The sequence below is a fragment of the Oncorhynchus keta genome, chromosome 37 (genome assembly GCF_023373465.1).
Source record: "Oncorhynchus keta strain PuntledgeMale-10-30-2019 chromosome 37, Oket_V2, whole genome shotgun sequence".
Lineage (NCBI taxonomy): Eukaryota > Metazoa > Chordata > Actinopteri > Salmoniformes > Salmonidae > Oncorhynchus > Oncorhynchus keta.
Window position 1 is genome coordinate 1266981 of NC_068457.1, and position 16602 is coordinate 1283582.

Here is a 16602-nt window from a genome sequence, read left to right on the forward strand (position 1 = left end):
CTGTCCGGTGCCACCTCCACCACCTCCACGTACCAGCCCTCCGGTGGCAGCCCCCCGCACCAGGCTGTCTCTCTGTCTTCTCCCTTCAGGTGATCCCGCCTGTCCAGTGCTGCCAGAGCCTTCCTCCTCTCCAGTGCTGCCAGAGTCTCCCAGGCGCTACGTGCGATGCAACTTGGGGAAAGAACTGTATCTTGCTTTGCACTTAGGTACAGGGCACCATTGAGGGGAGTGATTTCTGTGGTAGTGTTAAGTGTGGAGGTGGAACAATTCAAGTTGAAGATTCCTGACGTTTGTGATGCCCACCGTTTGACCCGGTGTGGAGCATGGTGAAACAGAGGAGTCGCTGTCAGTCCTTTTGAGTTTTGCGTCAGTCTTTACCAGAAGAGGTCACGTTAGGACTTATCAGTTATCCTGTTAAAGCTTTTGTGGCGAATCCACTGCGCTGTTTCAAGGGCAACGTTTATGGTCATGTCACAGCAGTGTGTAGGAGGGAGATTCTAAGATGTGGGAAGTGTGCAGGAGGGCATGGGATAGAGGATTGTGTAGACTCGGTGGATAAATTTGTGTATGTCAACTGTAAGGGGTGCACATGTTGCTGGGGATCGAAGTTATCAGAGCGAGAGAGGCAGGTTGACGTTGCTAAAGTCAGAGTAGTGCAAAAAGTGTGGTATGCTGAAGCAGTGGAGAAAGTAGAGGATGATGCATCAAGGGTGAGGGATTCTGAGAGGATCCCTGTGAATGGTAGATCTGTGCGAACACAGAGGGATAAGCCAATGAGTGAAATATGCTTCAGTAAGGTTGGCTTCTTAGCGTTTATAGCAATGGTTATCAACTGTACAGCAGAAATTGAATTTAAAATCACAGAAACTAGGTGTTGTTGTGGCAGCTGCAGAGAATTACTTGAGGGTACAATATTTTAATTAAGAAGAGTTACAGAGTGTGTTGAGTGGTAGTGTCCTGTCCTCTCAGGCCGTTGGCCTGGGGTAGGATCAGGTTAAAGTAGTGGAACTAGTTGCACAAAGTTGAAAAGTTTCAACTGAATGCAACCAAGTTGCAGATAAGTTGCTTATTAGCTGCAGGGGGTGTTTCACATAGCAATCAAAAAGAAACTCAGTTGCAAGCAACTACATTTGTGTGCAAGTTGCGTAATATGCTCGAAGTTCACCAGCTGCATATACGTTTTGTTCTGCCAGATGTCTAACCCACATTTTCCGTACGACGCACGTGCTTTGCTTTTTAACTAGCCAAATGCTAGCTAGTTGGAGTCTGTGATTGTATTTCCGTTTGTACCACCGCAGAGTAAAACAATGCATGAGTTGAAAATAATGAATACATGCAGGCACAGAACGCACCACGACTAGTGCTACGTAGCGTTTCGGACTGCTCCATTGACAATGAATGACTTCAGCCTGAAGGCAGAGAGTTTGATGCATCTAGTGGACATGAGGCATTAGGGATAATCAACGAGGGACATGTAAGATTGAACTATAGCCATGGAATTCTACCGTGCTGGTATGCTGTGCGTTATTGGGAAATAATGCATGCTCTAGAACTCCCTTCAAGTCAATCAGAAACGAGTATTCAACAATACCATGATAAAATTAAGTGATAATGCCCGAAAAGCAGGTGTTTGGTAGGATATATTGGCACGGGTGTTGTTAGGCCGGAGACGAAGTCTATGGCCGGCAAACCGTGCCAATATATCCTCCAAACACCGGGCATTATCACTTTCATACAACAGGTTACCAATATATTCAAATAATGATAGACATATTTTCATTAAAACGTTATTTTGATAGTATGAATACATTTATTTCATCCGTCCACAATATATAGTCCCGACACAAATCTAGGTTTGCTACCCAAGCCGGCTGGTTGCCAGAGACGCGACCCAGTCTTTCAGTCTTTTTGTTCTGTATCCATGGACGCGACCCAATCATTTGTTCTACATCTTGGCTAAAAATTCCATTGCCATACTTGCGGCCAAAGTTCTTATCCCTTGCTTGCTAGCTAGCCAACCACGGCTAACTTAGTCACGTCAAAAAGGGCAGCCAGAATAACAGCAAAGTAGCTGCATTTGCATTTGTTTAAACAGTTTTCTAGTGACATTCATTACCATGGGCTAATGAGGCGCAATTTCACTTTTGTTCAGAGGAGCTAGCCAACAACACAACAAACACAATCACTTCAAACTGAAGCTGGAGACTGCAAACTAGTTGCACTTTGTTTCATTTTGCCCTTTTTCAATTGACATTTCTTTGTATATATCCATAAAAATTATGCCTGTTGATTAATGATTTCGACTGGCTGAGAAAATCTGCCTGCCTGTCTTGTCCCGACTCGTTCATTACTATGGGACAGCAGGAGATCGAATTTGAATCTTGAAACAATGTTGAAATTGTCGGAGACAGACAGCAAGGTTTATACATATCTCCTCTGTTGAAAACTAAATGTTATTCTAAAAGAAATGTGAGATAATGTCTAGGTGTTTTTTATAGTGGAGATCAAATTAATAAATTGCTTGGTTGATGGATTAAGCTGTATTTTGAGGCTTAAAACTGTGGTTGGAATTGTAGTTGAAATTGCAGTATTTATTTTGTTTGAGAATTAAAACGTGAGCTAGCAACTTTTGACAAACTGGTTTCGTCTGGACAAGCAAATGGTTGCTTAGCGCAACCAGATACCAACATGTTCTGTGGAGAAAAAAAGTGACGAGTTCAATCAAATATTTGGATAATCGATGTTTATATTTAATGATGACATGGATTACATGGAGTGGATAAACTAAAGAGACTGGTACCTACTGTATGCTTGGGGATGGGGTCAATTCGAATTGAAATCAGTCCATTTAGGAAGTAAACTTAAATTCTGTTACAATAATTGAAAAAGGGTATCTCTTTTCAATAAACTGAAAAGGAGATTTAGAAAAAAAGTTTTTTAACAATAATTACCTGAATTGAATGATTCCAACTCAAATTGACTACAACCCTGATACTGGGCCAAATATTTAATTAGAGAAGGATCTTACCTCATTGAAAATGGCAAAATTTTCACACTGAAGAATCTTGGTTTTGTGGGTAAAACCTAAAAAATGGATAAATATGCTGAGAAGACTGGAGACATATTACACACATTGTATGAATATACTGTAGGACAGAAAACAGTAGACATAATTACACTTGCAAAAACTTGACAATAAGTATATGAACCACCGTAGTTTTAATAAGACACTGTTTTCTTGAAATTGAATGGGAAGTTCTTGAATTGCAGTGGCATTTGCACCCCCCTTCTTTGCAAGCATGAAACACACTTTAAATGGCAAATAGTTACACATCATACATGTTATTGTTTATATTGAACTGTTTACCATTGATACAACATAATGCAAGTCCTTTATTCTACAAAACATTATGATTTGTTGAAAATACTTGGCTCATCCCAGTAGTTATCCAGTACAGTTGTATTGACATAAGGGCATTTATAGTATATCTATAATTTTGAATGCAAGAAAGTAAGTATTGTACAGATCAATAAAAACCTATAAAAATCCTATTAAAAATATATATAAATCATCCCTAAATTTTGTTGTTGGTGTAATCGCTTTGAAAATCACTTATTACAAAGATTTTCAAAGATCCTTGAGGGCAAACTGTTATAGGGGGAGGTGTCTATATTAAAGAGGATTATTAGCCATCTCATGACTCCCGCCGAAGTTGGCTCCCCTGCCGGTTTTGGCGGTCGTCGTCACCAGTCTACTAGCCGCCACCAATTCCTTTTCCCTTTTAAGGTAGTTTAGTCTTGAGTTGCACCTGTTACTATTTGTGTTTTCTTGATTTGCTTACTTCTTTAAGTTTGTGTAGCCCACCCTTGTTTGTGCAGGATTATATTTTGTTCACGTTTTGTATCGGAGGTGTTATTGTGCTCCGTCCGGACCGTTGTTACCCTGTGCTTTGGATTGGTCAGTGTTTTCCGCCCTGTGTTTTGGGCATGACCATTTTGTGCTGGAATAAAGTGCATTTCTCCGTGAACCCTCTGCTCTCTGCACCTGATTCCTACCTTCCCCTCCTAGTCATCCGTGACAGAATCCCGCACCTTGTCATGGAATAAGCAGGAGCAGCCACACCTCTCCCATCGATGGAGGAAAGGGTCTCCATCACACCACCATTCTTCACCGGATTGGGTCAGCAATGGATCAGCTGATGGAGAGGATGGACCGATGGGAGAGGAGTGGCCTTCCCACCTCCCCTCCAGCGCCCCCTCCACCAGCACCACCTACCCCTGCTTCAGCGTCCGGCTCCGGTTCCCTGCGTCTGGTGGTCCCCAGCGAGTACGATGGGACGGAGGCTGGGTGTCAGGGGTTTCTCCTACAACTGGAGTTGTACCTAGCTACCGTCCGTCCGACTCCCTCAGGGTAGGAGAGCGTGAGCATCCTCGTCTCCTGTCTGACGGGGCTAGCCCTGGAGTGGGACAACGCAGTGTGGAATGGCCCAGACTCGGCGAGGGATCACTACCCCGAGTTCACCCGCCGATTCCGGGTTGTGTACGACCACCCATGGGAGGGCTGTTCCACCTGCGACAGGAGACGAGGAGCGTGCAGGACCTTGTCCTGGAGTTCCGGACCTTGGCCGAAGGGGCAGGGTGGAACGACAGGGCTCTGATGGACCACTATCGTTGTAGCCTCAGGGAAGACGTCCGCAGGGAGCCAGCGTGTCGGGACACCACCATCTCCCTGGATGAACTGATAGACATGTCCATTCGTCTTGACAACCTGCTGGCTGCCCGCGGGCGTCAGAACGGGCCCTGTCGATTCCACCTCCAGGCCCTCCTGCTCCCATCCCCATGGAGTTAGGGGGGGCTGCATCGAGGGGGACCGGAGGAGGAGTTTCCTCCTGCACCAGTTGTGGTCGGCGAGGACACACTGCCGACCGGTGCTGGAGGAGCTCGTCTTGGAGTCGGGAAGGCAGGCGGAGCACTACTCGTTCACCCCAGGTGAGTCAGCACCAGACTCACCCAGAGCTTCCTGTCGGCCATATGTTTGTGCTAACGTCTTTCCCTGGGTTTTCTCCCTCTCTACAGCATAAGGTGCTAGTCAATTCAGGCGCAGCTGGTAACTTCATGGATCGTGGGCTCGCGCTAAGGCTAGGGATTCCCCTGGTGTCGTTAGACCAACCTTTCCCCATGCACTCCTTAGATAGCCAATCATTAGGGTCAGGGCTGGTCAGGGAGGCCACGGTGCCACTGGACATGGCAACGCAGGGGGATCATAAGGAGCGGATTAATCTATTCCTTATCGATTCACCTGCGTTTCCAGTGGTGCTGGGAATTCCCTGGCTAGCTCATCACAACCCGGTGATTTCATGGAGACAGGGGCTCTTCGAGGGTGGTCAGAGGAGTGTTCAGGCAGGTGTGTAGGAGTTTCCGTAGGTGCGACTACAGTGGAGAGTCCAGACCAGGTTTGTGCGCATTCCCTCTGAATATGCCGATTTGGCTCTCCCCTTCTGTAAAAAGAAGGCGACCTAATTACCATCCCATCGTCGAGGGGACTGCGCGATAAACCTCCTGGAAAACGCTGCACTTCCTAGGAGTCACGTGTACCCATTGTCCCAGGAGGAGACAGTGGCTTTGAAGACATACGTCACCGAATCTCTGGGACAGGGGCACATTCGGCCCTCCACGTCACCAGTCTCCTCAAGCTTCTTTTTTTGTGAATAAGGAGGGAGGTCTGCGTCCGTGTATTGATTATAGAGGTCTAAATTCCATCACAGTGGGGTTTAGCTACCCACTACCTCTCATCGCTACGGCGGTGGAATCATTTCACGGGGCGCGTTTCTTCACAAAACTGGACCTGAGGAGTGCGTATAACCTGGTGCGTATCCGGGGGAGGAGGTGAGTGGAAGACCGCATTTAGTACTACATCTGGCCATTATGAGTACCGCGTCATGCCATATGGGTTGAAGAATGCTCCATCCGTTTTCCAATCTTTCGTAGACGAGATTCTCCGAGACCTGCACGGGCAGGGAGGGGTAGTGTACATCGATGACATCCTGATCTATTCTGCCACACACGCCGCGCACGTGTCTCTGGTGCGTATAAGGTACTTGGGCGTCTGCTGGAGCATGACTTGTATGTCAAGGCTGAGAAATGATAAACAAGCCGTTTCCTTCCTGGGTTATCGCATTTCCACCTCCGGGGTGGTGATGGAGTGTGACCACGTTACAGCCGTGCGTAATTGGCCGACTCCGACCACGGTAAAAGAGCTGCAGAGGTTTTTAGGGTTTGCCAATTACTACCGGAGGTTTATCCAGGGTTTTGGTCAGGTGGCTGCTCCCATTACCTCACTGCTGAAGGGAGGACCGGCGCGCTTGCGCTGGGCAGCAGAGTCGGGGTAGAGCTTCCAGTCGTCTGAAGGAGCTGTTCACCAATGCGCCCGTGTTGGCGATTCCGGACCCCTTTTTAGCGTTCATAGTGGAGGTGGACACGTCCGAGGCTGGGGTAGGGGCCGTTCTGTCCCAGCACTCGGGCGCGCCACCGAAGCTCCGCCCTTGCACCTTTTTTTCGAAGAACCTCGTTCCGGCAGAGCGAAACTATGACGTGGGGGACCGGGAGTTATTAGCTGTAGTCAAGGCTCTGAAGGTGTGGAGACATTGGCTTGAGGGGGCTAAACACCCTTTTCTCATTTGGACTGACATCGTAATCTCGAGTATATCCGGGCAGGGAGGAGACTGAATCCGCGTCAGGCTAAATGGGCCATGTTCTTTACCCGGTTCCGTTTCACCATCTCGTACCGGCCAGGCTCCCAAAACACGAAGGCCGACGCGCTGTCCCACCTATATGATACCGAGGAGCGGTCCATTGAGCCGACCCCCATCCTTCCACCTTCATGTCTCATGGCACCGGTGGTACTGGAGGTGGACGTGGAGATAGAGAGGGCATCACGGTTGGAGCCTGCACCCCCTCAGTGTCCAGCAGGGGCTCAGTACGTGCCGAGGGGTGTCCGTGACGGGTTAATTCATTGGGCCCATACTCTACCCTCCTCTGGTCATCCTGGCATCGAGAAGACGGTGCGGAGTCTTAGGTGGAGGTACTGGTGGCCCATGTTGGTGAAGGACGTGAGGTTTTATGTCTCCTCCTGCTCGGTGTGCGCTCAGAGCAAGGCTCCCTGACACCTGCTTAGAGGGAAGTTACAGCCCCTCCCCATTCCACAAAGGCCGTGGTCACACTTGTCGGTGGACTTCCTCACCGACCTACCCCCATCCCAGGAAAGTACTACGATCCTGGTCATTGTGGATCGGTTTTCAAAGTCCTGCCATCTCATCCCGTTGCCCGGTCTCCCTACGGCCCTGCAGACTGCGGAAGCTCTGTTTACTCTTGTCTTCTGGCACTACGGGGTGCCTGAGGACATCGTCTCTGATCGGGGTACCCAGTTCACGTCCAGAGTTTGGAGGGCGTTTATGGAGAGGCTGGGGGTCTCGGTCAGCCTGACCTCGGGTTTCCACCCGAGAGTAATGGGCAGGTGGAGCAATTAAACCAGGATGTGAGCAGGTTTCTGCGGTCCTATTGCCTGGATCGGCCAGGTGAGTGGGCGAGGTATGTTCCATAGGCAGAGCTCGCTCAGAACTCCCTTCGCCACTCCTCAACTAACATGTCTCCCTTCCAGTGTGTTGGGCTACCAGCCGGTCCTGGCGCCATGGCATCAGAGCCAGACCGTAGCTCCTGCGGTGGAGGAATGCGTGCAGCGCTCAAAGGACACCTGGAGAGCCATCCAGGAATCTTTGAGACTGGCTGGGGGACGACAGAAGAAGAACGCTGACCAGCACCGCAGTGAGGCCCCCGTGTTCGCACCGGGGAACCGGGTCTGGCTCTCGACCCGAAACCTGCCCCTCCACCTGCCCTGCCGGAAGCTGGGGCCACAGTGTGTGGGGCCATTTAAAGTCCTGAGGAGGATAAACGAGGTGCGTTATAAGTTACAACTTCCTACTTATTATCGTATTAACCCCTCATTTCATGTGTCTCTCCTCAGGCCGGTGGTGGCTGGTCCCCTACAAGAAGGTGAGGTGCCCGAGGTCCCTCCGCCCTCTCTGGACATTGAGGGGTCCCCGACGCACACAGTACGTGCCATTCTGGACTCGAGACGCCGGGCGAGGGGCCTACAGTACCTCGTGGACTGGGAGGGGTACGGTCCGGTGGAGAGGTGCTGGGTACCCTTCACTCCTGAGGGACTTCCACCGCCTCCACCCGGATCGCCCGGCACCTCGCCCCCCGGGTCGCCCGAGTGCACCAGTCCCTCCTGCATCAAAGCACTCCTACAATATGATGCTGCCACCCCCGTGCTTCACGGTTGGGAAGGTGTTCTACGGCTTGCAAGCCTCCCCCTTTTTCCTCCAAACACAATTGTGTGTTTTTGTTTCATCAGACTAGAGGACATTTATCCAAAAAGTACGATCTTTGTGCAGTTGCAAACCGTAGTCTGGCATTTAATGGCGATTTTGGAGCATTGGCTTCTTCCTTGCTGAGCGGTCTTTCAGGTTGTGTCGATACAGGACTCGTTTTACTGTGGATATAGATACTTTCGTACCAGTTTCCTCCAGCATCTTCACAAGGTCCTTTGCTGTTGTTCTGGGATTGATTTGCACTTTTCACACCAAAATCCGTTCAACTCTAGGAGACAGAACGTGTCTCCTTTCTGAGCGGTTTGACGGCTGTGTGGTCCCATGGTGTTTATACTTGTGTACTATTGTTTGTACAGATAAACGTGGTACATTCAGGCATTTGTAAATTGCTCAAGGATGAACCAGACTTGTGGAGCTCTACAACATTTTTTCTGAGGTCTTGGCTGATTTCTTTTGATATTCCCATGATGTCAAGCAAAGAGGCACTGAGATTGAAGGTAGGCCTTGAAATACATCCACAGGTACTCCTCCAATTGACTCAAATGATGTCAATTAGCCAGTCAGAAGCTTCTAAAGCCATGACATCATGTTCTGTAATTTTCCAAGCTGTTTAAAGGCACAGCCAACTTAGTGTATGTAAACTTATGACCAACTGGAAATGTGTTACAGTGAGCTATAAGTGAAATAATCTGTCTATAAACAATTGTTGGAACAATTACTTGTGTCATGCACAAAGTAGATGTCTTAACTGACTTGCCAAAACTATAGTTTGTTAACAAGAAATTTGTGGAGTGGTTTAAAAATGAATTTTAATGACTCCAACCTAAGTGTATGTAAACTTCCGACTTCAACTGTATATAGCCATTGATTCTTAAAGAATATAACTTAGTTCAACCGTCTAACTTGATCAGAACCCAAAAGCTTGTGGATAAATTGCATTCACTCCATTGTTTGTTAACAATGTATTTATAAACAAACACTTTATGGCTTCAAATGTCACCAGAATTCAAGAACAACTGTAATATACTTGTGGATCTACAAGATTACTAAATGTACACCACCTCCCAATATGAAACTATCCTCTTTCATCTAGTTGAACCTCAGGTTTCATATCCAGGTAAAGCAAACATTTACTTTCATGACAATCAAATACAATAAATGTTCAGAGGATAAGTTGCATCCATGGCAGACAATCACATCAAACATAATCATGAAAGCTGAATGCCTGAAAGCTCAACATAACTGCACTTATGTACCTCTAAAGGATAACTCCACTTTTCGATCGTACGTCCCAGGTAAATTGGTGATCCTCTTCAGGTTGACAGTGATGGACATGTTTCCGTTTGAGTATGTAACTGTATCCAATAGATATCATCGTACAGCTCTGATCTGTTTGAGTATGGAGACCAGTAGCTCACATGCTGTCAACTGAACCTCTAACAAAATCTCCTATCCACATAGGTGTTGATTCAATGAGGGACAAAAACAGTGTTTTGTTTTCTAAACGGGAAGTTCCTAATGTTTGAGGAATAGGTGGGTGTTACCCAGCCTGGTTAGTCACAATCAGACAGAACGCATAGGCTACGTTTACACAGGCAGCACAATTCTGATCTTTTGCTCAATTATTGACACAAGAGCTGATCTGATCAGTCAAAAGACCAAATAGTAACAAGAAGAAGGTACAGAATTGGGCTGCCTCCCTGTGTAAACCTTGAGGGTCTGTCCATGTCAACTGGATTCCAAATAATGTTTTTAGAATCAATTAAGTTACTCATATTAGAACGACTGGTGTATTCACATGGGTGTCTTTAAAAACTATTTTTCTTTAAAAGTTATGACTGGAGATACAGCTTCCTTCTCCTCAAGGCTTGAGTTCATAAATATACTCAACAAAAATATAAATGCAACAATTTCAAATATTTTACTGAGTTACAGTTCATTAAAGGAAATCAGTAATTTTAAATAAATGCATTAGGTCCTAAGCTATGAATTACACATGACTGGGCAGGGGAAGGCCCGCCCACTTGGGAGCCGGGTCCACCTACTGGCCCAGCCAATCAGAATAGGTTTTTCCCCACAAAAGGGCTTTATGACAGACAGAAATACTCCTGAGCACCCCCCTTCCCCTCCTCAGACGATCCCATAGTTATCCGGCAATAACTCGGGTGGACATTCCTGCAGTCAGCATGCCAATTGCAAGCTCCATCAAAACTTCAGACATCTGTAGCATTGTGTTGTGTGACGACAACTGCACACTCGAGTGGCCTTTTATTGTCCCAAGCTCAAAGTGCACATGTGTAATGATTATGCTGTTTAATTGGCTTCTTAATATGCCACACTTGTAAGGTGGATGGATTATTTTTGTAAAGGTCAAATGCTCACTAATGGTGATGTAAAAAAAAAATGGACAAAATGAGAGTAATAAGCTTCTGGTGGAAAATGTCTGGCCTCTTATTTTAGCTCATGAAACATGGGACCAACACTTTACATGTTGTGTTTATATTTTTGTTCAGTAGGAGCAAAATGGATTCCCTTTAAATTAAACAAAAAACACTTTGTATTTACTGTATATGTATGTACTGTATACATGTGGTCCCAACAAGTTTAGCATATTCATAGCAGCACTGATTTGGGTGATTGAGCTACTGTGGAATTACAAGTCAGTAAGTGCTTTTTTCTAATCTTATGGGTACACCACTGTCTTAAGCCTTAATCTAAAATTGATTAAATTGTTTTCTCCCCCCCTCAAACTACACACAATACCCCATAACAACAAAGCAAAAACAGGCTTTTAGAAATTTTTGCAAATTTATTAAAAATAAACTGAAATAATACATTTACATAAGTATTCAGACCCTTTACTCAGCACTTTCTAGAAGCATCTTCGGCAGCGATTACATTCGAGACTTCTTGGGTATGACACTACAAGCTTGGCACACCTGTAATTGGGGAGTTTCTCCCATTCTTCTGTGCAGATCGTCTCAAGCTCTGTCAGGTTGGATGGGGAGCGTCAATGCACAGCTATTTTCAGGTCTCTCCAGAGATGTTAGATCGGGTTCAAGTCCAGGCTCCGGCTGGACCACTCAAGGACATTCAGAGACTTGTCCCGAAGCCACTCCTGCGCTGTCTTGGTTGTGTGCTTAGGGTTGTAAGTTCTGTTGGAAGGTGAACCTTTTCCCGAGTCTGGGGTTCTGAGCGTTCTGGAGCAGGTTTTCATGAAGGATTTCTCTGTACGTTGCTCTGTTCATCTTTCCCTCGATCCTGACAAGTCTCCCAGTCCCTTCCACCAAAAAACATCCCCAAAGCATGATGCTGCCACCACCATGCTTCACCTTAGGGATGGTGCCAGGTTTCCTCCAGACATGATGCTTGGCATTCAGGCCAAAGAGTTCAATCTTGGTATAGAATCTTGTCCTTAACGTGCCTTTTGGCAAACTCCAAGCGGGCTGTCATGGGCCCTTTACTAAAGAGTGGCTTCCATCCAGCCACTATACTATAAAAGGCCTGAATGATGGAGTGCTGCAGAGGTGGGAGAATCTTCCAGAAGGACAGCAATCTCCATAGAGGAACTCTGGAGCTCTGTAAGAGTGAACATCGAGTTCTTGGTCACCTCCCTGACCAAAGCCCTTCAACACTGATTGCTCAGTTTGGCCGGCGGCTCAGCTCTTAGAAAAACTTCCTCCATTTAAGAATGATGGAGGCCACTGTGTTCTTGGACCCCTTCAATACTGCAGACATTTTTTGGTACCCTTTAACAGCTCTGTGCCTAAAGACAATCCTGTCTCGGAGCTCTACAGACAATTCCTTTGACCTCATGGCTTGGTTTTTGCTCTGACATGCACTGTCAACTGTGGGACCTTATATAGACAGGTGTGTGCCTTTCCAAATGATGTCCAATTCATTGAATTGAATCCATTTTTAGAATAAGGTTGTAACGTAACAAAATGTGGAAAAGGGGAAGGGGTCTAAATACTTTCCGAATCCACTTATTTGGCTTCAAAGCATATTACTTTGTTGTAACACGGAAATACTCTTGAATACAGGGTGGGTGTAATTTCAATCCGACAAATAAAATTCACAGATTGGACCAATCCTTTCAGACCCTAGCTGGTACACCATTGAAATTGAAATAGCATTGACATTTTAACTTCCAACTACTACCACAAAGATGGCTGCCGGTGTTGTGCTGAAAATCTCCCCCTTGCCAGAATACACTTCCCTTTGCGTTCTTCATTGCTGCGACTTGCTTTCTGCTCATTACTCTGTTGTCAGTTTAGCTTACATTTTTTTTACCTTTATCTAACTATGCAAGTCAGTTAAGAACAAATTATTATTTTCAGTGATGGCCTAGGAACAGTGGGTTAACTGACTGCCTTGTTCAGGGGCAGAATGACAGATTTTTACCTTGTCAGCACTGGGATTCGATCTAGCAACCTTTCGGTTACAGGTTACCCCCCAACACACATAAATTAACTATTAATTTCGGTTGCCTATCCTGACGTGGAGTTTGTTCTATAGAAAGTATTTGACTCTAGCCACAAAATTAAAGAAATTAGATGGGGGGAATTCTGGCAGGGGGGAGATTCAGACCAACACCCGGGAATGTCAATTCTATCATATAAGTTTCCTATAGAAGATTGAGATTATTATTTAAAGCCTCAAAATGACCTCAAAATCAATGTTTTGTCTTAATCAATGACCAAGATATTGATGTCTCATGGTAGTGTGTGGGGGGGGGTCCAGCTAAAGGGTCCAACTTAGAGGACCAATATCTCCTGAACGGTTGTAATTCATGTCAAATATTAATATTCAGACAATTTCTATCATGGGTAAATATTAGAGGTGAAACGGTACGTGTATTCATATTGAACCGTTCGGTACAGAGTCCACGGTGCAGTACAATAATCATATATTATATATAGGAAAATATATAGACTGCTCAAAAAAATAAAGGGAACACTTAAACAACACAATGTAACTCCAAGTCAATCACACTTCTGTGAAATCAAACTGTCCACTTAGGAAGCAACACTGATTGACAATACATTTCACATGCTGTTGTGCAAATGGAATAGACAACAGGTGGAAATAGATAGGAAATTAGCAAGACACCACCAATAAAGGAGTGGTTCTGCAGGTGGTGACCACAGACCACCTCTCAGTTCCTATGCTTCCTGGCTGATGTTTTGGTCACTTTTGAATGCTGCCGGTGCTTTCACTCTAGTGGTAGCATGAGACGGAGTCTACAACCCACACAGGTGGCTCAGGTAGTGCAGCTCATCCAGGATGGCACATCAATGCGAGCTGTGGCAAAAAGGTTTGCTGTGTCTGTCAGCGTAGTGTCCAGAGCATGGAGGCGCTACCAGGAGACAGGCCAGTACATCAGGAGATTTGGAGGAGGCCGTAGGAGGACAACAACCCAGCAGCAGGACCGCTACCTCCGCCTTTGTGCAAGGAGGAGCAGGAGGAGCACTGCCAGAGCCCTGCAAAATGACCTCCAGCAGGCCACAAATGTACATTTGTCTGCTCAAACGGTCAGAAACAGACTCCATGAGGGAGGTATGAGGGCCCGACATCCACAGGTGAGGGTTGTGCTTTACAACCCATCACCGTGCAGGACGTTTGGCATTTGCCAGAGAACACCAAGATTGGCAAATTCGCCACTGGCACCCTGTGCTCTTCACAGATGAAAGCAGGTTCACACTGAGCACATGTGACAGACGTGACAGAGTCTGGAGACGCCGTGGAGAACGTTCTGCTGCCTGCAACATCCTCCAGCATGACCGGTTTGGCGGTGGGTCAGTCAAGGTGTGGGGTGGCATTTCTTTGGGGGGCCGCACAGCCCTCCATGTGCTCACCAGAGGTAGCCTGACTGCCATTAGGTACCGAGATGAGATCCTCAGACCCCTTGTGAGGCCATATACTGGTGCGGTTGGCCCTGGGTTCCTCCTAATGCAAGACAATGCTATGCCTCATGTGGCTGGAGTGTGTCAGCAGTTCCTGCAAGAGGAAGGCATTGATGCTATGGACTGGCCCGCCCGTTCCCCAGACCTGAATCCAATTGAGCACATCTGGGACATCATGTCTCGCTCCATCCACCAACGCCACGTTGCACCACAGACTGTCCATGAGTTGGCGGATGCTTTAGTCCAGGTCTGGGAGGAGATCCCTCAGGAGACCATCCGCCACCTCATCAGGAGCATGCCCAGGCATTGTAGGGAGGTCATACAGGCACGTGGAGGCCACACACACTACTGAGCCTCATTTTGACTTGTTTTAAGGACATTACATCAGCCTGTTGGATCAGCCTGTAGTGTGGTTTTCCACTTTCATTTTGAGTGTGGCTCCAAATCCAGACCTCCATGGGTTGATAAATTTGATTTAATTCATCCAGATCTAGGATGTGTTATTTTAGTGTTCCCTTTATTTTTTTGAGCAGTGTATTATTGCTAGGAAAATGTATATTTCATTGTAAAAACAATATTGCATAAACCAATGGCGTATAAATTAACGTGGGAAAAATATCCACATAGTAATAAAGTTGTATTTAAAAAAAAAAGTTGTTTAGTCTCGTAGCTGTATGTTGCTCCGCTCATGAGTTATTTCACTCTAGCGGGAACAGAGCCGGGACCGTCGTAGTTGAAATTAGCTTATGAAGGAATTAGCAGTTAGCTAAATGCTAAGGAGCAACATGGCAAGCATTGGTGAACCAGAAGTAGAAGACTCCCCAGTATCATTCAGGTCCGTTTCCCTGTAAACTAAAATGGAGATTGCCAACGAGTGGTAGATAAAACTTATACAACATGTAGGCTCTGTTTGTCTATACGAGTTACTCATTTGCGCCAACATCACCCCAAAGTGTCAATCGGTAGGACTAGGCGAAAAAATTAAACGGCAACCACTTCTTCCCACAGCCAACAATATGCGGCTGACTCCGGCAGGTATAAAGAAATCAAAGCAGCGATAGCTAAATGCATAGCGGCAGATGAGACCCTTCTCTGTGGCAGAGAATGCGGGGTTCAGAAATCTTGCTTCACTACTCCTTCCCCACACATTTTACCCAGATATTAATACCTGCCTTATACAAGAAAACAAAATAACAACTTGAGAGCGAGTTGTCAGAAACGTGGTCTGTTGCTCTAACAACAGACAGTTGGACGTCTAGAGCTACCTTACTGAAACAGCTCATTTCATTTACTGCAGAGTGGGAGATAAAAACCATGTCCTTCAAACTCGTCCCCTTGAGAGTCGTCACACCAGTGTAAACTTGGGGGAAGAGCTAAGGGAAGTAGTTGCAGTGTGGAAGTTGGAGAGGGATAATGTAACGATTCCTGTGACCACTGACAACTCTAGAAATATTGTAAATGCAGTTGCACTAGTTGGATTGGGGCCACATATTGGATGCTTTGCTCACATTATTAATACTGCATCTCAAAAAGCAATGTCAGTGAATCCAATCTCTCGCCTGCTAGCAAAAGATCAGGAGGTGGTATCCTTTCATAAAAGCACAACTGCTGCACACGTTTTCAAGACAAAATAGGAGATGCTTGAGCTTGCCAAACCCCAAACTAATCCAAGACGTCCCTATTAGATTCAAGACATGACATGGTTAAGAGATACCTTGAGCAGAAAGTTGCAGTGTATTTTACACTGACTGATCAAGCTGTGAGGAAGAATGTCAAATGTATTGTGATTTTGTCTGAAAATGACATGACTGCAAAACCTCTCAAAACACTGATATGCACTGAGAGCATTCAATCAGTTTCGATGGTCCTGCCCATGAAAACAATGATCCTGAAATCAATGGTGGCATCTGATGAAGATGAACCCGCAGTAAGGGATGTCAAGACTGCTATCAGAGTTAACCTGGAGCCTAGATATGCTGACCCTGGTGGCCAAGACTTCTTACACAAGAGCACCGCTTTGGACCCCCGGTTCAAGTCCCTGCTGCACCTGGATGCTGCTGCTCGTCTGAGAGTCACAATGAACTCACAGCAGAGACTGTGACCAATATACAACAGGTGTTGTATTTATTTAGTTAATGTGACATTTTATTCATTAGTGAATTAACAATTAATTATAAAGTAACAACTGTAATTGTCATACGTGTCTGATAGATATTTCTAATAACAAATCATATTTTTAAAGTCACTTCATAAAGTAATTCATCAAATTTAATTCTGCAGGGTCAAGCCACAGATACCAGAGGAGC

At 46.0% G+C, this 16602-nt stretch overlaps 1 protein-coding gene across 1 annotated transcript in view; it reads right to left on the minus strand.

Moving 5' to 3' along the window:
* The window catches only part of LOC118370045 (fer-1-like protein 4), a 101239-nt gene extending 91344 nt beyond the window's left edge, over window positions 1-9895 (minus strand). The window contains 2 exon segments of the mRNA XM_035754803.2: window positions 3029-3084; window positions 9647-9895. Of these exon segments, the coding sequence (XP_035610696.2) occupies window positions 3029-3084; window positions 9647-9725 (135 nt within the window). The 5' untranslated portion in view covers window positions 9726-9895.
* Between the last annotated feature and the right edge of the window lie 6707 nt (window positions 9896-16602).